The 22172-nt window shown below is 53.4% G+C and overlaps 1 protein-coding gene across 1 annotated transcript; it reads left to right on the top strand.

Annotated features, from left to right (window-relative positions):
* The first annotated feature begins 2844 nt into the window (after positions 1-2844).
* Ism2 (isthmin 2) lies at positions 2845-21895 on the top strand. The gene is given in 7 exon segments (XM_028876042.2): positions 2845-2984; positions 13000-13245; positions 14596-14659; positions 14662-14970; positions 17551-17691; positions 17975-18058; positions 20286-21895. Coding segments are annotated over 7 exon segments (1497 nt in total). The 5' UTR covers positions 2845-2849; the 3' UTR covers positions 20804-21895.
* Positions 21896-22172: the final 277 nt, after the last annotated feature.

Below are 22172 nucleotides of genomic sequence, written 5' to 3'. Positions count from 1 at the left end.
AAGAGTCATTTTGCTTTACTATTGACAACTACAAATGTAGCCCAGAGACAATGAAAGACTCATCAGATCATGAGGAGAATGGTAAGGACGCACTGCCTGCGGACAATGCAGGGTTACTCATAAATTTTTTGCTCCCCTCTCCCCACAAAATTCTCAGGCATTTTTTTTTATCTTCATATAGCACAGAGAAAGAAATCAGAGTCACAGGAAGGTGCTAGTCTTAGCTGGTCACATGAACGCATACATTTTTAAATATATCTCTTTAGTGTGGGTGTGGGTGCAACATCCATGGATGTTGCACAGAGCATGGGTAGATGTCAGAGGACACCTTGTGGGAGTTGATTCTCTCTGGAGTTCCACTGTCTGGATTCCAGGGACGGAACTCAGGTGGTTGACAGCAGGTGCCCTTACCAGCTGAGCCGCCCCACTGGCCCACACGAATCTATCGTTCTTAAGACTCACTGAGCTGCACAGTTAAAATGGATATATATTATTTTACATTGTATCTGTTGGCCTGCATGTATGTCTGTGCACCACGTGAATGCCTAGTGCCCCCTAGAGCCCGAAGTGGGTGTCAGATTCCCTAAAACTGAACTTCCAGATGATAGCTGGATTAATTACTTTTTGTGGTTGTGATAAAAAAAAAAAATTATGAGCAAAGGCAACTTATAGAAGCGTTTATTTGGGGCTTATAGTTCCCGAGGGATAGGGGTCCGTCACCATCCCGAGGACGGGGTGAATAGCAGAAGACAGGCAGGCCTGGTGCTGGGGCAGCCGCTGAGAGATCACATCCCAATCCATAAACAGGAAGCAGGGTCGACTGGGGATGTCTTGACTCTTTTGAAACCTCCAAGTTCTCCCAAAGTGACACACCTCCTCCAACAAGCCACACCTCTGAATTCTTCCCAAGCAGTTCCACCAACTGAGAACCAACTATTCAAACATACGAGCTTAATGGGGACCATTCTCATTGAAACCATTGTAGACCCAGGCATAGTGACCTACGCCTTTAATCCCAGCACTAGAGAGACAGAACGGGTAGGTGGATCTCTGTGAGTTCCAGGACAGCCAGAGCTATCTAATGAGATTCCGTCTAGAAAAAAAGAAAAAAAAATCAAACCACTACAGTTGTGGGCGCTGGTAAGGCCGTCTCTCCAGCCCCTAAAAATGGATATATTTGATTTTATGTAAACTGTGCCTCAATGAAATTGGTCAAAATCAGAGAAGATATCAGTCCTATGGCACTGAGGAGTGGGAGCAATGTGAGAATCGGAGTGGGTGCAGCAGGACCCCTTTGATTATTCGGACAGTCCAGACGAAGGGGTGGGGCTTGGAGTAGAGTAGAAGTTATTGACATGGAGACAGATGAATGAATGAATGCATGCATGCATGCATGCATGAATGAATGAATGAACGAACGAATGAACGAATGAACAAGCTCATTATCTTCAAAATCACATTTAATCTGGTAGAAAGTTTCAAAAGTACGGCTAAAAGGCTAACTATTGGGGGCAGATGTACAAGTATTTATACCAAAAAGGTTTTAGAGCCTTGCCTTTAGTCTTGGTAAATGCAGTTTTGATTTAGAAGATGCTCAGAGGCTAGGGTTCTGTTGGCTAACATCTGAGTGTTTGTCATGTACCAGGCAGGCATCTTCTTAGTGGACCACGCGAAATTGCCAGTATTCAGCCCCTTTGACCTGACCTCAGACCCAGGCTGTCACCCAGTGCCCTGCAGCGTCCGTCCCCTGCTGTGGAGTAACTTCAAAAACAAAAACAAAACCCAGCGCAGCTCTGAGAACTTCACTCCGCTTCAGCCACTCCTGAATGGCTGTAGACCGCAGCTGGGCGTATTGGCCACCCTCTCCACTGTCCCCCCAAGTTCACTTCCAGGCGCCCTCCTGCTTCCATCCCAGGTGGGCATCCCCTTGATTGCGTCCTCCCCAGTTCGCATCCCTCCACCCAGCCCATTAGGATTCCTGGTCTATGCCTCAGCTCGGGAATTCGAGTTGCTCAGAGGTCGTCGTCGCTCAGGGGCCTGCTGTGAAGACTCAACCCGAGGGTCTGGCAGAAGGGGCTGGGCCGTCCCAGTGATCAGCGACACCAGCTGCAGGGGCAGATCCTCTGACCCCTGAGCTCAAGCCATCCCCACCCCACCCGCTGTCCCGGGACTGTGGCTTGTGTGGTCTGCTGGCTCTGACCGTCCTAAAAACTGGAAGGGGATCGCAGTGCGGGGAGTTTCTCCTCCGAGGCATCTTGCAAAGCCTCCTCGCAAAACCTTGCAAGCCTACCTGGCTGCACGCACCCCTTTGCCTAGGTTCCAAAAGCTCCCGCCGCTCGCCGCCCCGCCGGACCGCCGCGCGCGTCCCCGGCCGCCCGCGAGGCCCCGGGCTAGCTCAGGTGGCCGTCGTCGCGCCGTCGGGGAGCCCTCCGGTGGCGCCGCAGCCTCCCCGCCCTCGGCAGCGGTCGCGCGGGCCGCACAGCGCCGGGCGGCAACTTCCCCGGGACAGGAATTCGCTTGGGGCCGCGACGGCGACAGCGGCGGGGACGGGAGGGCGGGGAGGCCGCCAGATCAAAGGAGCCGCCCCCGCGGAGCCCGGACGAGTCCGCGGGCGCCGAGGGGCCCCCTCGGGGAGGGCGGGGGACAGCAGGGCCACTGACCTCGCTCGCGGACCCGCGCTCACCGGCCGCGCGCCTCCCCCCCCCCGCCACTCCCGCCCTCGGAGCGCGCGCTCCCGCCGCTCCCGGCGCGCGCTCCGGCCCCTGGAGGAGGCGCGGCGCGGCGCGAACGCGCGCTCCCGAGTCCGGCGGCTCCCGCAGAGCAGCCGCGCGCGCGCGGGCGGAGAGACGATGCGGCCACCGCCCGTGCGAACGCCGCGGCTCCCGCGCGCCCTGATGCTGTTGGCTGCGCTCCTGGCCGCCGGCCGAGGGCTACCCCTGAGGAAGCGGGGTCCCGGACCCCACGGCCCCTCGAGGATGGTGGAGGTGAGTGATCATTGGGGCTGGAGGGACAGAGCGGGTCTGGATCCTTCGGGCAGACAGGGTTTCTCTGTGTAGCCCTGGCCGTCCTGGAACCAGGCTGGCCTCGAACTCAGAGATCCACCGGTGATGGGGGCCAGGTGCACTGAGCCTGCAGGAGTTTACACTCCCCACGCGTGGCCGGGAGCCCTGGAGGCGCTGTAACGCGCGGGCTGCCGAGGAGAAAGTTGACTTTGGTGCCTGCTCTGCAGTAGCCCGGCTTCCAGGGTCCCACCGCGCACCCCTTCCTCGCCCTGAGCGAACTTCACCCGCAGCCACACCGTCCTGAGAAGTCAAAGCGGGGTGGAGAGGGGAGACTCCCGAGCGCTGAGCTCAGCTCTGTGGAGTGGTGGCCTGGGGCTGCCGAGGTGGGCCAGGTGATCCCCTGCAGCAGCCCCTGAATTCTAATCAGGCAAGGAATCGAGTTTCCCATTGAGAGTTGGGGCAGGCTAAGGTAATCAAGGGAATTCTGCACCTTGCTGGGGGTGAGCGTCAGCCAGACGTTTCCACAAGGAATGTAGGGTCGTAAGATAGAAGAGCAAGGTGAAAGGGTGCTGGCTGTATTGGAAACGACAGTTGATGATGCTGTTTGGGTCACCAGGGCTCTGCGGGTCCGGCCAGATGCCATCCCTATTCCCATGGAGGCTTGTTTGTATTCAAGAGCCAGCCTGCTGGGTCCTTTTTTTCCTGAGCTGTTCTGGAGGAAGATCCTTATGTCTAAGACAGGGAAGAAAACTGAGAGGCCAGGACCTGTAGGAAATAGGGAGGTGTTGATTGCCGGACTTGGCACCATACTGTTAGAGCCCGGGAAGGCTGCCTTAACTTTTTGCCCCTTAAGTATCACAAGCCATTGCACCTCTAAGACATTTTTTTTTTCTCCTCGGGTTCCCCGCTTTCCCCTGATGGGAATGCATCCTGTAAATCACAGGGTTGGAAGTAAAGCTGCCGTCGTCATTCTGAGGCCTGGAATTTGTTGTCCTGGGGGGTAGCTGGCCTGTGTTCTGCGAGATGCTTACCAGTTTTCCCTACTGCTGGAGAGCTAGCCGCTGTCAAATGTTTCCCGGGGGACACACCGCTAGCTAACTACCTGGCCATTTGTGAGAAACACCGATGTGGACACATGCAGGGATTTCTGAGCTGGATGTGCCACTGAACACCTGGAATAATGGAATTCAGGGTCCCGAAGGAGGAGGCTCACAGGTTTGAGGCCGATATGGGCTATATAAAGTCTCTGGCTAGTCTGAGCTCTATAGCCACATGTGTCTCAAAGAAAAAGAACAAAAACAAGGCAATGAAATAACTAGAAACAACAACAAAACAAACAAACAACAACAAAAAACCCAGAGACTTTAGGTCAGTCTCTCTGTGAACCGGAGGATAATGATGGTGAGCAAATAAAATTGGCTTGGTAGGTCATCGTGACACAGGCTTGTTAACCCCCCAGGTTTAGGCGTGGTGATGAGATGCTCAAGGCCATTTTCAGCTACATACCGAGTGTGAGGCCATCCTGGTCCATGTGAGACCCTGTCTCAAAATAGAATAAAATTAATAAAAAATAAACTGGTCTTATTTCCATTCTCTTGGCATTCGTAGTTCCTATTTTAACTCGTCACTTCATGCGGAAATCCTTTCTTGTATGTTTTAGTATGAAGGAATGCGTTATGTTAGAGTCAGAATTGTATTCTTAGGCCCAGGATACAACCTGGCACACTCTTAAAAAAAAAAAACAAAAACTTAAACACAGCTGGCCATGGCAGCACACACCTTTAATCCCAGCACTCAGGAGGCAGAGAGACAGGAGGATCTCTGTGAGTTCCAGGCCAGCCTGGGCTACAGAGACGACCCTGTCTCAAAACAACAAAATCTCTAGACACAAATTAGTGCCTGAAAGAAAAAACAGACTTGGAATTTAGGGACTAGGGGTCTGGTCCACAGTGTCATTAAGCATATGACTCACCTTAGATACTTTTCTCACGTTTAAGAGGGGCTAGCCAGTGATGGCTGAGCTCACCTGTAATCCTAGCACTCAGGAGATGGAGGTAGAAAGATTGCCCCAAGTCCAAGGCCGACTTGGTTTCGATAGCAAGTTCTAGGCCAGCCAGAGCTACATGATGAGACCCTGTCTCAATATATATATATATATATATATATACATACATATATATATATCAAAAATAAATAATCAGAAAGTAAAAAACAGGGCTGCATCATCCCCATGAACACATTGGTGTATGTTTCCAAAATTTATAATTTCAAGTGAAGGGTCCTATTGAGTAAATGCAGACGGCTATCCCTGGGACCTGGGTGCTAATTCAGAAACAACTGATCTGTCCAATAACCTGGTTCCTCAGTGGATCCACACAACTAAAATCAGAAGGTGTAATCCCACAATTCGGGAAGCTGAGGCAGGGGACCCACAAACTGAAGGTCATTCCTGGCTATGTGGCAAGATCCTGTCTACAAGAAAACTCAAATCAGAGAGATGGTAGACATAGGCAGGAGCAGGGCCGGCCATGAAGAGATGTTCCAGAAAGGTGTTGATCCATCTTTACATAGCATGTCCCAAGCTGCTTATCTGATGGTGACCAGATGTTGGTTGCAGTGCCAGATGTTGCCACATTGTTTCCTGAGAGAAACACATCCCACCCCATGCCTGCATCATTTTATTTTCTTTGGCTATTTAGGGGAGCGGGGGTGTCTGCTTTTTTGAGGCAGACTCTTACCCTAAAGTCTAGGCCAGCGTGGAACTCACTACATAGCCCAGGCTGGCCTTAAATTGATGACAGTCCCACCCCAGCCTCCTGACTGCTGGGATTGCCAGTGTGTTTCACCTGGCTCCCCTGGTCATTGCCGAGAAACCCCACTTCAGATCAATCCAGAGGCCTTGGAGCCAGATGCAGTTGAACAGCCCTGTAATCCCAACAGTGAGAAGGAAGATACGATCATTCAGTCATTCCCAAGGGCAGGGGCCTGGTGTGTTGAGAGCTGGTCAGGCACAATATGCCATAGCTCTGCCTCTTGTCCCGTGGAGATACAAATGCCACCCAGACACTCACTGAGGCTGGCCTCTTTATTCTCATGTAGGGGTGCAGAAACAGACAGTGGGCCCAGTAACTAACCCAGGCCTAGTATATGGAGAGCCAGAACCAGACTCCATTTTATGCCCCTGGGCACCTCACCCTGGCACCCTAGCAAGGTGTGAGAAAGTTAAGAGAGGGGTAGGGGACAGGGTGGTGGGGAATTGGATGAAGCAAAAGATCAAAGGTTCAAGGTCATTTTTTTTTTTTTTTGCTACATATTGAGTCTGAGGTCTGTCTGCCTAGATTGTGTAAGACCCTCTCTCCAAACAATAATAACAATAAGTATTATTATAGTGATTTAAAAAAAAAAAAGACAAGAGATAAAAGATGTGGATGGGACAAGCTCCTGGCCCCTGAGGCACAGAAGGGGGGGAAACAGGCCAGTGGGTAGAGTTGCTCTGTGGTGAGGAAGGGGATCGGAATAGTGATCCCATCTGGAAGCACCTGGGTCAGTGCCAGGGAGTGTGTGTGTGTGTGTGTGTGTGTGTGTGTGTGTGTGAGAGAGAGAGAGAGAGAGAGAGAGAGAGAGAGAGAGAGAGAGAGAGATGGTCTTGTAAGGAAGGACAGGTCATGTATTTGTTTGTTTATTGATTGTTTATTTGTTCTTGAGACAGGGTCTCACCGTGTAGTCCAGGCTAGCCTTGAACCCTTGGTCCTCTTACCCCAGTCTCCCAAATGCTGGGATTACAGATGTGCCCCACCACATCTGGCGATAGACAGATATTCTTTAAACATCATTCTATTTTTAGTTCTCTGTGTGTGGGTATGTGCACATGATTGGCAGATGCTCTCGAAGGCCAGACAGGATCCTCTGGAGCTGGAGTTACAGGTGGCTAGGTGCTGTCTTACGTGAGTGCTAGGAAGCAAACTCAGTCATCTCTTCAGCCCCCTGGACAGATACTCTCAAACAAGTCAGAGCCTCGGAGCACACGAGTGCATCTGCCAGGAGGGTCTGGATCAGAGGCATCGGTGGGAGTGCCTACTCAGACCCGGCTAAAGATGTAAGGGACCGGACAGTGGCGCACACCTGTAATCCCAGCACTCGGGAGGCAGAGGCAGGCGGATCTCTGTGAGTCTGAAGCCAGCCCGGTCTACAAAGTGAGTTCCAGGACAGCCAGGGCTACACAGAGAAACCCTGTCTCAACAAACAAACAAATAAATAAATAAATGGCTAGATGGATGGATGGATGGATAGATAAACAGATAGATAAATAGATAGATGAATGAATGAATGAATGAATAAATGAATAAATAAATAAATAAATAAATAAATAAATAAGATGGAAAGGACTTGTATTAGTTAGGGTTTTCATTGCTGTGAAGAGACACCAAGACCACAGCACCTCTTATAAAGAAAACATTTCGTTAGGGTGGCTCACGTACAGTTTCAGGGATTAAATCCACTATCATGGCGGGGAGCATGGTGGCGTGCAGGCAGACGTGGTGCTGGAGCTGAGAGGGCTACATCTTGACTCAGTGGCAACGGGAAGTCGGCTGACTGTCACACTGAGGGAAGCTTGAGAAAAAGAGACCCAAAGCCCACCCCCCCACCCCCTCCAGTGACACACTTCCTCCAACAAGCCCACATCTCCTAATGGCGCTGCTCCCTTTGGGGGCCATTCTCTTTCGAACCGCCACAGGACTCCACAAGAGAGGGCTACAGGGTGCACTCAACCTGTCTCCCCTCTGCACTGGAGCCACCGGAGCCACCTCTGGGTTACTGGTACCAGGTGAAATCCAGTCAGCAACCCTCTCAGACGGACCCTGCTGTTTCTCTAATCCACAAAGGGCAGGTTCAATAACTGTCCCAGAACAAAAGCTGTGAAGTGTGCAAGCTGCGATGTGAACCCAGGTCAGGTCGCGTGACTCCAGCCATGTGCCTGAGAAGATGGTGAACGTGGAAGCACCTTGTGAATGAGAAGGGTGTTTACACATGAGTCATTGCCGTGAGTCGGGCGTGTGTGTGTGTGTGTGTGTGTGTGTGTGTGTGTGTGTGTGTGTGTGTGGTCATGCACAAGTGTCCTGGTGTCCTGCTGTGGTTATTGCCACTTCTGAGATCTTCCCAGAGCTTCTCACCCTCTAGATCGCTAACATAAAGAAGGTCGTGTTCACCTCTCAGGGTTGCTGGTTCGTTTACCCACTCAGCAGTGACTTACGGAGCTCCTGCGCACACATCAGGCCCCAGGAGGAGCTGGGGATACAGGGAAAAAGAAGACAACTTTCTGGTCGGAGTGAATGACAGCCAGCAAGAAGAGTTTAGCCCAGGCCTGGGAACTCGGGTGCATTGGAGATTGGTTACAGGGCAGGACTCTGGGTGTCCTGCTCAGGTCCTTCCCGACCTTACTTCCCGGTGTCAGTGTCCATTATTATCATCATCGTTATTTTATGTTTTATCTGCATGTATGTCTATGCACTATATGTGTATCTGATGCCCTCAGAGACTAGAAGTTACAGAGTTACAGACAGTTGTCAGCTGCCGTGTGGGTGCTGGGTATTGAACCTGGGTCCTCTGGAAAAGCAGTCCGTGCTCTTAAGCACCGAGCTACCTCTCCAGCCCCAGCCTGAGTTGGTTTGTTTTTGTTTTAACTAATGGAGAGTCTATCCGGAGCTGCCCACAGCTAGCCTGAAATCCACCAATGCCTGATGAAATTGGTAGATATACACCCCAGCTTTTCCCCTCTGTGGGGTAACAGAGGTACAGGCACCACCCCAGGTCCCAAAGATGCCAACTAGGATTGAGCTCCCGCTGCCCTCCGTGGTCCCGCTCGGTGACGTTCTGTTAGTTGCCTCCCTTCCCCAGCCCCACTCTTCCGGTCCCTGCTGTGTCCCTGGGGTCGCCTTCCAGGAACCACCCGCATTTGGCTCTTCTTAGGTCCCGCATCTGAGGGACCCCCATCTAGGACTCCTCTGTCCCCCTCCACCCTTCAGCACTTCCCCAGGGACTTCTTTCCAGAGCAAGAGGCTCCTGGAGCAAAGCAAGGAGGAAGGGGCAGCCTGGGCAGCTAGGACCCGAGACCAGGGCTTCCCCTGGCCTTAGTTGACCCGGAGCTGGGAGAGGAGATGGCAGGAGGGATGAGAAGGAAAGAATGTTCTGCATGCCTTCAGGATAGCAGGGTCTGGGCTAGCACTGTTCCCATGCTGTAGATGAGGATGCAAAGGTCAGAGTTCAGATCGGGTAGTTGCTACTGGTGAAGGAGGATTTTTTTCCCCCCAGTGGTGGCTTTTCTGGCCTGGGGCATCCTCTCCGCATGGCAGCAATTCTGGCCTCTGGCCACTAGGTGCCACTAGAAACCCCAGGCCATTAGCGCCCTCACTCATGTTTCCAGACTTTGCAGATGGTTCCCAGATGAAAACAACTTCATCACTGTATCTCACCACCTCCTACTTGTGACAAGGGCATCCAGACAAGCTATCAAAGCCACTCACGACTGCCCGTCTGTGACTGAGGCTGCAGCAGAGTGGCGCTTCTAAGCAGTCAGGACAGTCAGGGTTGCAGGGGTGTGCTCCAGGAAGGCAGTGCCGGGGATGCTCAGGTCTCCTGATGCATCAGCAGAGGGCCACAGGAAGGCAGTACCAGGGATGCTCAGGTCTCCAGATGCATCAGCAGAGGGCCACAGTAAGGCAGTACCAGGGATGCTCAGGTCTCCAGATGCATCAGCAGAGGGCCACAGGAAGGCAGTACCAGGGATGCTCAGGTCTCCTGATGCATCAGCAGAGGGCCACAGGAAGGCAGTACCAGGGATGCTCAGGTCTCCAGATGCATCAGCAGAGGGCCACAGGAAGACAGTATCAGGGATGCTCAGGTCTCCTGGTGCATCAGCAGAGGGCCACAGGAAGACAGTATCAGGGATGCTCAGGTCTCCAGATGCATCAGCAGAGGGCCACAGGAAGACAGTATCAGGGATGCTCAGGTCTCCAGATGCATCAGCAGAGGAAGACCCCCTTCTGCACCATCCACATGGGCCGTGGTGCTTTGACCCAGCAAGAGGCTGCTCCCCAAAGCTGACAGGGCAGAGGGATGACCTAAGCTGAGGTGTCTGGTGTAGGAGCCTTGGAGGCAGATATCTCTGGGCCCCAGAAAGGGACATCCAAAGTAGAAGAGACGGAGTTTGAATCTGTTTTCAACTTTACAAGAAGAGAAGGGGAGAGAGGGAGAGAGGGAAAGAGAGAGAGAGAGAGAGAGAGAGAGAGAGAGAGAGAGAGAGAGAGAGAAGGAGAGAGAGAGAGATCTAGACTGATTGAGCAGTTAGACTGAAAGGGGACAGACTCAATATTCTCAACCTGTAGTCATATAGCATGATGGCAAGGAGTGTGAACCCTGGCCCCAGAGGGCCTGGTTCAAATCCTGGCTCTACCACTAAACACCTATGTGACTTCAGGAAGGTTTTTTGCCCTCTGTGTACCTTCATCCTTCATAGCTGTTGTCTGTAAAGACGGAACGGGAGCTAGTACCTGTCTGCTGGTAGATTTTTTTTTTTTTTTTTTTTTTTTTGGTTTTTTGAGACAGGGTTTCTTTGTGTAGTTTTGGTGCCTGTCCTGGATCTCGCTCTGTAGACTAGGCTGACCTTGAACTCACAGAGATCCTCCTGCCTCTGCCTCCCGAGTACGTACGTGCGTGCGTGCGTGCGTGACACCACTGCCCCACATCTGTAGGTATTGTTGGGAGATGCAGTGAGCAGCATTGTATTTGGGAGACTGGGGGTGTGGCTCAGGTAGTGGACTGCTCAGCTTGCATATATGAAGCCCTGGGATCCGTCTCTGGCACCACATAAAAACAAATATGGTGCCACACACTTGTAAGGTAGAAGCAGGAAGGTCAGGTGTTCAAGGCCAGCCTCAGCTACATGAAACAAACAAACAAACAAATAAATAAATGTATAGTTAGAATAATGCCTGGAAGGCTGGGGCATTAAGTTGGTAAAATGCTTTATAGGGCCAATGTGTTGTGTACACCTTTGATCCCAGTACTCAAGAGGCAGAGGCAGGCAAAACACCCATCCATATAAAATAAAATAAAGAAAGTATTTTTCAAAGGCACATGGCATCTAAAGAACGACAGCCAAAGCTGTACGCCAGCCTTCACAAGCATACACACATGTGCATCTGTGCGCGCACACACGCACACGCACACAATAGTGCCCACTACACATTACATGCCGTGGACATGTCTTGAAGGAGAGTCCAAGCCTTCTTTGTAGGAATTCTCATTCTCATTCGGCAGGGCACTGTACGTGTTGAAGGCCTTGGTAGGAAGTGGAACTGGCCCTTGGGTCCATTCTTTCCCGATTTTTCAGAAGCAGTTGCCCTCTGCCGCACCAGGGACAAGGTGGGGAGGGGCAAGGCTGAGGCCTGAGCGGGACACACAGAGACACGTCTGGAAGGAGCTCCTGCTGCCTTGCCATGTACCTGGGGAACAGAAATAGGTAGCGGACATAGACCGCCTCATGTCTGCCATCTGAGGTGAATTCTGAGGAGCTGCTAGGAATATTCAGGGGCTCCTTCCCCTCAGCGTCTCAGCCGACAAAGGGTAGTGCTGGCTCCGGCACTGCGGTGGCTTGAAAAGGAGTGGCCGCATAGGCTCACACGTCTGAATGCAGGGAGTGGCACTGTTTGAGAAGGATTAGGAGGTGTGGCCTTGGAGGAAGCCCGTCACTGGTGGTGAGCTTTGAGCTTTCAAGAGCCCACACCAGGCCCAGCTTCTCTTTCTCTTAGCTCTCAGCTACTTCTCCAGCACCACACCTTCTGCCTGCCGCCATGCTCCCCACCACGATGGTGATGGGCTAAGCCTCGGAAACTGTGAGCCAGCCCCCAGTGAAATGCTTTCTTTCCTTTACGAAAGTTGCTTTGGTCATGGTGTCTCTTCACAGCAATAGAGCAGTGACTAGGAGAGGCGGCTGGGGGAGGACAGACTGGCTGACAGACCGTCACACGAGCAGACTTAAAGGGAAAAAAGGTGCAAGGCCCAGCAGGCAAGAGGAGAGGCCAAAGGAGTTTGCCTCTGGGTGGGTGCTGAGGGCAGGGCCAGGTGTCTGGGTTATGGGAAGGAGCAGGCTGGCTGCCCACACCCCAGTGTGAACAGGCTCTGGGGCGGGGGGGGGGGGGGGAGCATATAGAGTAGGTACAGACAAGGATCTGGGGTGGGGCTCTAAAACAACACTTTGGAGCTACTGCCGTGGGTAGCTATTTCCTCTTTCATCTGTAGAATAAGTAAGTGCATCGAGCTGGGCTGTGCCGTGCATCCCTGCCTCTGGAGGCCTCTGCCATCAAAAGCTTTTGATGCTCAGTAGACAAGGGGATTGCTGTCAAGCCGGGTGACCTCAGCTTCGTCCCTGGAGTCCACATGGAAAAAGAGAACCCACTCCTGAAAATTCATTTCCTCTGATCTCCACACTGTGACTGATCACTAGAGCACTGTATGCACTGTATGGCAAACACACACACACACACACACACACACACACACACACACACACACACAGGCTTGAAAAAAAGGCCACTTTGTGAACATAGTCCATCTTCTGGCTGACTGTACCCCAACCTATCCACTAGGGTCCTTAAAACTTTCCAAACACGCCGGGCAGTGGTGGCGCACGCCTTTAATCCCAGCACTCGGGAGGCAGAGCCAGGCGGATCTCTGTGAGTTCGAGGCCAGCCTGGGCTACCAAGTGAGTTCCAGGAAAGGCACAAAGCTACACAGAGAAACCCTGTCTCGAAAAACCAAAAAACAAAAAAAACAAAAAAACAAAAAAAACTTTCCAAACACATACTCCAGATGCTCTCTGTCACAGGCGAGTGTGTGGTACAGCCAGACCCAGGGCTCCTGCCTCCCTTGCCCAGTCCCTTCCAGGGCCCATGGGATAGACTCTGACCTTAGTCAACTCCGCCTTCCCCTCTCTCCCCAGGCCTCACCTGCCCCAGACCCCAGCTCTCCCCAGGATAAGGAGGAGACACCAGGATTTGCTGGAAACCACCTACAGGCAGAACCATGTCAACCCAGGTGTCAGACCCTCCCTGAGCCGCCAGCCGCTCTGACTCTGGGTACAGCCACCCCTCCCAGGACCCTGGAACACACACCCCTGCTGCTGGAGCTGCAGAAGCTGCCAGGATTGGCCAACACGGACTTGAGTGCCCCGAACCCCAATATCCAGGTGAGACTGTAAGGAGGTGTTTGTCTACGGGATCTCCGGAGAGGGGCTCGGCTGATGACTGAACCTCATTCTTATCCCTCTGTGGCTGTGTAAAGACAGTGGACTCCTCATGCAGTATGGGAAGAGTATTTACCCATCTCCTTGCTAGAAAGTCTCTTGGCTCCTGAGCCTTGACCCTGGATGTAGCAAGAGACAAATCCAGCAACCTGGTAGGGCTGTCTTAAGGACTGAGTGAGTACGAGGACACCCTGCCCTGATACTGCCGAGGGTCCTGGAATGTGGTGGAGACCTGCTGGCATGACCTACAGGTGTGACCCCCCTCTTGGCCCCAAAACCTTACTGCATGCAGATGAGGGATTCAGTTTGGAATGGGTGGTGGTGGTGCTGGAGCATGGGAAAGCCCTCAGAAGGGTGTTTCAGGGAAGCCAGGCAGAAGTGGAGCGGTGTCCTTTACAGCCTATCCTGAATCTTCAAGAATAGCAGATGTGCTGTTTGTGGAGCAGAATACTTTGACCAAAAGAAAGAAAGACTGCTTAAAAGTGCAGACCGTTCTACACTCATTTTAAGTCTGTCTGTCTACCTGTATTAAAATAACATGCACACACACAAATTACAAGTGTCCCGGCTAGTGATGTAATGCAGGTGATACTTTTGTTTGTCAAGACACAGTCTCTCTATGTAGCTTTGCCTGACCTGGAACTCATTCTGTAGACCAGCTGGCCTCCAACTCAGAGATCTGCCTGCCTCAGCTTCCCGGGCGCTGGGATTAAAGGCATGTGCCACCACATCTGGCTCATTTTCTTCTTTGTATTTTACTGTCAAACCCCCCTGCCCCCCCAGATTTTGTTCTGTGACCTCCTATTATTTGAAAGTACCTGAGAATAATGTTTTCAAAGTTCACATTCATGGCGGTGGTTAGGTTTTTATTTTATTTTGTTTAATTTACATGGTTGGTACAGTTGGAACACAGCACCAACAGAGGGTACTCTGGGGGGATCTGACACATGACGTCTCACCCCCCCCCCCCCCCCCCCCCGCCCCTGCTCTAGGCTCTTTCTGGTCCCTGAGGCCAGGCAGCCCATGTGTGGTAGAGGCAGAATTCTAAACAGCTTCTCCCAAACTCGTGGGCGTGGCACCTGCTGGATCCACCCCCCGGTTCGTCTACACACAGGTGGTTCTGACACAGAGGAGGTCCTAGCCAATGCCCTTGTTCCCGGAGAGGCCAAGATCAGGCACAGAAGATAGCAGTTTCCGTGGCAAGATGGGCCTTGGCTTCCGGTTCAAACCCGTCTTCTCGTTGGGGTCCTTTGCCGAGCCTGCCTGGCCGGCTCACGCCTGCCCTTCCCACAGGTGACCATCGAGGTGGTGCAGGACCCCCAGGCCGAGGTAGAGATGGACCTGCCTCTGAAGCCAGCCCTGTCTGGCCCCTGCGCGCCCCCAGCTGGTGGCCCACCAGGGAGCTCTTCTGGCCCCTCTTCTGGGGCTACCAGGAAGGTGAAGATGGGGACACCGGCCTCAAAGACACAGCCCCCGGGGAAGTGGAGGAGGAAGAAGAAAAGGCCTATGCTGCAGAGTATGGTGATGGTGAGAACCAGGAGGGCAGTGAAGAGGAGGAGGAGGAGGAGGAGGAGGAAGAGGAGCCTTGGTCCAGTGGGGCCACAGACAACTGGGACTATGGCTGGTTAGGTCCTCGGGACCGGGACTTCACGGAGCCAGACAGCTATGGTGAGTGGGCCTGGCTTGGCCTCCTCAGCTATTGCCCTACAGGGTCCTGAGTGGGAATGGGGTGGAGGGGGAGCGGGAGGAGGAGGAGAGCTTCCCAGGCCAGGAGACCTGGGCAGGCCAGCAGCCTGGACCTCTGCAGTTACTGTTGAAAGCTCCAACATAACAGTGCTAGAATTAAATTTTTTCCCTCCGACACTTGACTTGCACAGTATCCCTGAGCTCCTCTAGGCAAAAGCTACTTCATAACATAAATACTCATATTTGTCAGTTTCAAAAAACAAAAACAAAAACTGAAAAATACTCTGTTTTACCACTCACAATGAATCTCATTTTGAGATTGTGAGTTTGACGTCTGACCCTGCTGGTTAGAGTGTTCCCAGGCAAGTCACGTCACCCCGCTGGGTCTCAGTTCTGTCCCCTCTGAAACAGTAATCATGTATCTGAATGACGTGGGGTTGGGTGTAAGAGTGAATGAACAAGCTTCTATATAGTCGGGTAGGGTGGTACACAACCCCAGCCTCAGCACTCAGGAGGCTGAGGCAGGAGACTGAGAGTTAGAGGCAAGCCTGGTCTATGTAGTGAGTTCCAGGCCTGCCTGAGCTCCCTTGAGACCTTGCCTCAAAAAACAGTTGTTGAGATGACATTTCAAGGGCCGAAGCGCCTGAAATGCAAGTATGAGGACCAGGGTTCAACTCTTTTTTTAAAAAAAATTTTTTTATTTTATGTGCATTGGTGTTTTACCTACATGTATGTCTGTGTGAGGGTGTCGGATGCCCTGGAACTGGAGCCACAGACAGTTGTGAGCTGCCACGTGGGTGCTGGGAATTGAACTCAGGACCTCTGGAAGAGCAACCGGTGCTCTTACCCTCTGAGCCATCTCTCCAGCCCCAGAATTAAACTCTTATGGAGAGAAAAAGACAGGCGATGGAGGTGCACGCCTTTAATCCCAGCCCTTGGGGAGGCAGAGGCAGCTGGATCTCTGAGTTCAAGGCCAGCCTGGTCTACAGAGTGAGTTCCAGGACAGCCAAGGCCACACAGAGAAACCCTGTCTCAAAAAAAAAAAAAAAAAAAAACAAAAAGCCAGTTGCGTGGCAGCCCACCTGTATTCCCAGTGGACAGAGGCAGAGACGGGCAATTCCCAGAGTAAGCTGACTGGCCACAGTAGCTGTGTGGCCAGCTCTGGGTTTAGCAAGGGGCGCTGCGTCAACGTGTAAGGTAGAAAGTTATCATAAGAAGATACCCCGTTTCAACCTTGGGCCCACCCACACAGGCACACACGTACCACACCCCAACCATGTGTACCTCTACATCTGTGAACACACAGGCACTCATGCCACGCACATACACACGCCAAAAATATGCACATAAAGTGTCAGCAAGTGATAAAAGAGCTTCCTGGCTCTCCTTATCCCTCCTGCTGGGATGGCCATTTGTACCTTTCCTGTCGTCCTTCCCATTGCCTCTGAGTACACAGTCTCGCTCACTCTGCCGGAAGCCCCGAGGTCTTGTTATCGGACTGCTGTGGTGCCAAGGGATTAGGACTTAAGTCCTGACAAGCTCTTCCCAATTTCCTAAACTGATGTAAACAGACCTTTCAGGAGTCTCAGCTTTTCCCCCATTCATCGTCCTCCAACTGCTGGCGCCAGCTGGCCTGAGGCCTGCCTTGGAAGCTAGGGAGAACCAGTGTGCCAGACCTGCGGGGTTCCACACGGAGACTCAGAGTACAGGCCTGCCTGGGCCCGGGTGTCTGTGCTCTCTCCGAGAAAGATGGAAATCAGGGGAATCTTTAATAATCCCAGACCTAGGAAAGTATTACCACCCTTGATTTCTGACTCCGACTTCTCTTTGTTATTATTTGGGACCGAGTAGCCTGAGGCCCAGGCTGGCTTTGAACTTAATATATAGTCAGGGGTGATCTTGAATTTCTCACCCTTCTTCCTCCGTGTCCCCACTGCCGAGATGGCAGGCATTCACCACCACACCTGGTGCTGGGGGTGGAACCCAGGGCTTTTGTGCATGCTAGATAAGAACTGTCAACTGCTCTTCCTTGCTTTTTTTTTTTTTTAGATTCATTTATTTATTTTGTATACAGTGTTCTGCTTGCATGTGTGTCTGCAGGCCAGACAAGGGCACCAGATCTCATTACAGATGGTTGTGAGCCACCATGTGGTTGCTGGGAATTGAACTCAGGACCTCTGAAGGAGCAGTCAGTGCTCTCAACCTTTGAGCCATCTCTCTAGCCCTCTTCCTTGCTTTTGATGGGCATAAAATCACTAGCTCAGAAACGTAAGGGACTTGCCCACGGTCACACTGATAGCAGGTGGGTGGCTTCTAGTCCCAAGGATCCCTGGGTTGACAGGGTGGGTGGTTAGAATTTGTCCTGTCTCCGTAGGACCCCCTAATGCATTTGCACAGGCCGTCTGTTCACTGTGCAAGGCCGCCTAGCTGAGGGGATGGGTGGGGCTGGAATCCAATCATGCCCGGACATTTGGCCAGGGATCAAGGGGTGCCTTCTGCTAATTGGCACGAGCGTGCCCCGGGGGCTGAGTACACTCATCCTGGTCCTCTCCTTCCTCGCAGACGATGAGCCTCAGGAGGAGTGGAGCCCATGGTCCCCCTGCAGTGGGAGCTGCCGCAGCGGCAGCCAGCAAAGAACTCGGCCCTGCGGCTACGCCTGTACCGCCACCGAGTCCCGGGCCTGCGACCTGGCCCCCTGTCCTGGTGAGATGAGCTCCCGCCCCTGCCCAGAGTGGCTAATGTGGCTCACGCCGTGAGCTGGCTTACCCCCCCCCCCCCCCCCGAGAAGAATGTGAAAACGGGACGTGTGGGGGAGGGGTGGGCTTCAGAGACCGGCACCGGAAGCTCACGCATATGGTGGTCCTGTCCCAGGCCTGTCCCAGATGCTGTGGGCACCGAGAACCTAGTGAGGGCTGGGCTCCCCTATCTCTCGGGAGCACAGAGGTGCCCTGGGGCGCCACCAGCCTGGCCTCCTCTCTTCCCAAAGGCACCGAAGACGAGCACACCTTGGGCTTTCCCAGTGAGGGGTGGCAGCCCCTAGCCCACAATGCTACGGATATGCTTGATCCAGGTCAGTGGGGGGAGGGGGGCTAGACCTTGCTGCTGGGTCTCGCGGGGAGCCTCTCTCTCGGGAGGACGGGGGCATCACTGTGTAGCCGGAGTCCCTGAGCAGACCTTCCTACGGGAGAGATTGTAAGCAAGTATCCTTGCCTACCTCCAGGTTCCTACCAGGGAGGGGGGCTCGATGGGAACCCCAGAGCTAGGGGATGCTGGCGGGGGGGTAAGGGGAAGAGGGCCTTCTGCTTCTACTCCTTGGTTATTCTTTGGAGGCCCCTGGCCGACTCTGTCTAGGGAGGTACCTTGTCAGACTGAGCCAGGGTTCCAACGTCCAGGGATGCTCCACGAGAGCCGCGGGGCTCCCTCTTGGTGCTCCTGGGCCTCACCTGCACCCCCAAAGGCGTGGCTCGCGAGTCTAAATTCTACATGAGTGACATGGAAGCTTCCCGAACTTGTGTCATGTACCTGGGCCTATGCTAAGGCTGAGCCTTCCTGGAGGAGGCCTGGCATCTGTCCTCAGAGAGGTCAAGTTTCCCGGGGGGACACGTGGCCTGCATGAGCACAGCACTACAGAGTGCGGTGTGAAGGTCTGAGAACCACAAGGAAGGGGTCCCTTGGTCGGTGTGGCCAGACTCTGAGGTTCCATTTTGCCAGGGGGGAGGGGAGGAGTCAGCGGATGTCGGGAGCCACAGGAAGCTCACAACAGCTGAGCAACTCACCAAAAGCCCACGCCCTAAGAAAGGCAGTTAAGAATGAACCAGCCGCGGGGCTGGAGAGATGGCTCAGCGGTTGAGAACACTGAGGACTCTTCCAGAGGACCTGGTTCAATTCCCAGCACCCCCGTGGCAGTCACGCTACCTGTCTGTAACTCCTACCTGTCTGTAACTCCAAGATCGGACACCCTCACACAGACATACATGCAGGCAGAACATCAATGCACAGAAAATAAGAATAAATAAATTATTTTTTTTTAAAAGAATTAATCAGCTGGGTGGTGGCGGAGCCCATACCTTTAATCCCAGCACTCGGGAGGCAGAGGCTGGCAGATTTCTGAGTCTGAGGCCAGCCTGGTCTACAGAGTGAGTTCCAGGGTAGTCAGGGCTACAAGGAGAAACTCTGGGAAAATAACAACAAGAAACAAATGAAGAAGGAGAAAGAGGAGGAGAATTATTGATCAGCAGATGGAAGCAAGTAGATTAGTTCAAGGGTAACCTTGGCTACATGAGACCTTGTTTCCTTTAGGAAGGAAGAATGGAAGGAAGGAAGGAAGGAAGGAAGGAAGGAAGGAAGGAAGGAAGGAAGGAAGGAAGGAAGGAAGGAAGGGGAAAAAGGAGAGGAGGAGAACAGACTAGTCAAAACATTGAAATGTTTTTTGGTTTAAAAAAAACTGTTGTCCCAAGCAAGTTCCAGGACAGCCAGGGCTGTTACACAGAGAAGCCCTGTTTCAAACAAATAAACAAACAAAACAAAAACAAAACCCTGTTGCCTTTTTGAGCTGGAGAGATGACTGAACTGTTAAGAGCACACTGGCTGTTCTTCCAGAGGACCAAGGTTCCATTCCCAGCACCTACATGGGGGCTTCAGTCTCAGAGGATCTGACATGCTCTTTTGTCCTCCATGGGTTCTGCGCATACGTGATACACAGACATACATGTAGGCCAACACCCATGCACATAAAACGAAAACTGGAAAACAAAAGAAAGCTGCCATCCTTCGCTGGAGATGTAGCTCAGTTGATGGAAAGCTTGCCTAGCACTCATGGAGCCTGGGTTCAGTCCCAGCAGGGCATCAACTGGGCATGGTAGTGGATGCCAGCAAGCTTAGCACTTGGGGGATAGACACAGGAGGATCAGAAGTTCGGAGTCATCCTCAGCTACATCGTGCGTTTGAGGCCAGCTTAGAATCTGAGACCCTGCCTTGTAGGACAAAAACAGCAAAAAAAAAAAAAAAAAGTCCTTGTCACATCCCTACTTATCCCAACCCCCTTCCATGATCCCAAGATCTTTCCCACAGCCCAGAACCTAAAGAGATGATGCCAGTGTTCAGGTGCCTGGATGGTGTGGGGTGTCCCTTTCCTGCGTTTATATCTTTCTTGAGTCCTACTTCTGACCCAGAGGCCCTCCTGGGCCATGCCTTTGCCCCAGCGGGGGGGCTTGGACTTTCTTCTCCGCGTGACTGACCTTGATCAGCCTCCTCCCTACTCTGATCAGCCCTCTCCTGTGCCTCCTTACCCTCTGCAGACGTGGACAGCTGTGAGAAGTGGCTGAACTGCAAGAGTGACTTCCTAGCGAGGTACCTGAGCCAAGTCCTCCAGGACCTGCCCAGTTGCCCCTGCGCCTACCCGCTGGAGGCTGTGTACAGTGCCGTGAGCCTGCGGGATGAGCATCAGGGTCGCAGCTTCCAGTGGCGGGATGCCAGCGGCCCACGGGAGCGCCTGGACATCTACCAGCCCACAGCCCGCTTCTGCCTCCGCTCCATGCTGTCGGGGGAGAGCAGCACCCTGGCCGCCCAGCACTGCTGCTACGACGAGGGCAGCCGGCTGCTGACCCGAGGCAAGGGGGCCGGGGCTCCGGACCTCGTCAGCACCGACTTCTCACCCGAGCTGCACTTCAAGGTGGATAGGTTGCCCTGGATCCTGTGCAAGGGGGACTGGAGTCGCTACCACACCGTGCGTCCCCCCAACAATGGCCGGGCCTGCGCAGACAACCCACCCGAGGAAGAGTACCTGGCCCAGCTGCAGGAAGCCAAAGAGTACTGAGGAGGAGAACGGTCCTGGTCCTTCTGCCTCCCCCGCCCTGCCCCTGCTGGGCACTTGGGCAAGTGTTAGGGTTCATCCGAGAGGCCCTCTGGCTTGCATACCCCCTCTTGTGACCCTGAGTCAGGAGAGCCCAGGCATCTCAAGGACTGGTGAGAAAGTTGGAGGGTGTGTGAGGGAATGCGTCTGTGTCTGACGGGAAGGCGCCGTCCCAGTCTGGCCTGGGCCCTTTTCCCTTTCTTGCAGAACGAACGGGGCCCCTCTGCCTCTCCCTCTGCTCAGGATTGAGACAGGATGCTCCCGATGCTGCACCCAAGTTCCCAGGATCTGCTGTGAATCCCTCAGACCCCCTACCCTGTGGCCCGTTGAGGCAGAGCATGGGGGCGGGGGCGGGGGGGACACACACAGTCCTTTCCTCTGACCCTACAGCTGCTCTCTGCTGGCCTAGCAGAACCAGGGTGACCACCCCTCCTTGTCCATGGGTGGCGCACAGCCTCTTGGGCCTCGCCCCGTGCTGTGAGGTCCTGGGGCTTGGGAGGACGGCTGAGCCGAGGCGGGCGTGTTGATTTGAGGCAGGGAACCGCCAGCTGTTTCTGGTCATCCTCCTTGGTTCGGTCCCCAGATGGAAGGAATGTGCAGGATGCCACTGCCATGGCAGCCAGGCGTGGGGTGGGCTCAGAACTAGGGGTGGGCTCAGGAGGGGCTCATGTGCCTGTCGTGGCTGTTAAGCCAGGAACACGACGGGACAGACAGTCCCAGGGTTCGATGTGTGGTGTCAGTACCCACAGCAGCGGCCCACCTAAAGCTCCCTCATGGCGCCACCGCAAGCACAGGATTTGGCCGTGCTTGGGGTCCGGAGACGTGCCCTTTGGCTCCCAACACACCTGTGCCTCTTCCCAGGCTCTTCTCATCCCCCAAAACCGCACTTCTTTGACTTCTCTGGAGCTGGAATGTTTGAAGCCCTAATATTTGTGTCTCCATTCACAAATCCCCCCCCCCCCCAGAAGGACTTGGCAGGGGACTTGAGTTCCAGCCCCCTCCACAGCTGTCTGGAAGCTGTCCTAGGATCCTCGGCAGTAAAGCACTTTATTTTCACACACTGTTTGAGAAAGGATTTGGGCCCTGGAAGAAGGGAGGGTGTAGAGGCCCTTGCTTATCACCCAGGTCAAACTCCTCTTGGCTGGGCTTGTGATAGATAACCAAGCCAACTCCTTTTCCTAAAGCAGCTGCCCATGGGGCTTCCTGAATGCAGGGACTAGACTCTCGCCATTGGTTATTCTGCTCACACCCAGAGCAGGCTGCCTTTGAGCCTGTCTAGCAGCTGGCTAGACCCAGAGGCCCAGAACTCCAAATCCGCGATGCACACACAGGT

This window comes from Peromyscus leucopus, chromosome 14, assembly GCF_004664715.2.
Source record: "Peromyscus leucopus breed LL Stock chromosome 14, UCI_PerLeu_2.1, whole genome shotgun sequence".
In the NCBI taxonomy this organism is placed as follows: domain Eukaryota; kingdom Metazoa; phylum Chordata; class Mammalia; order Rodentia; family Cricetidae; genus Peromyscus; species Peromyscus leucopus.
The sequence above is the reverse complement of the archived record's forward strand: the minus strand, read 5'-3'. Positions and strand labels throughout refer to the sequence as shown.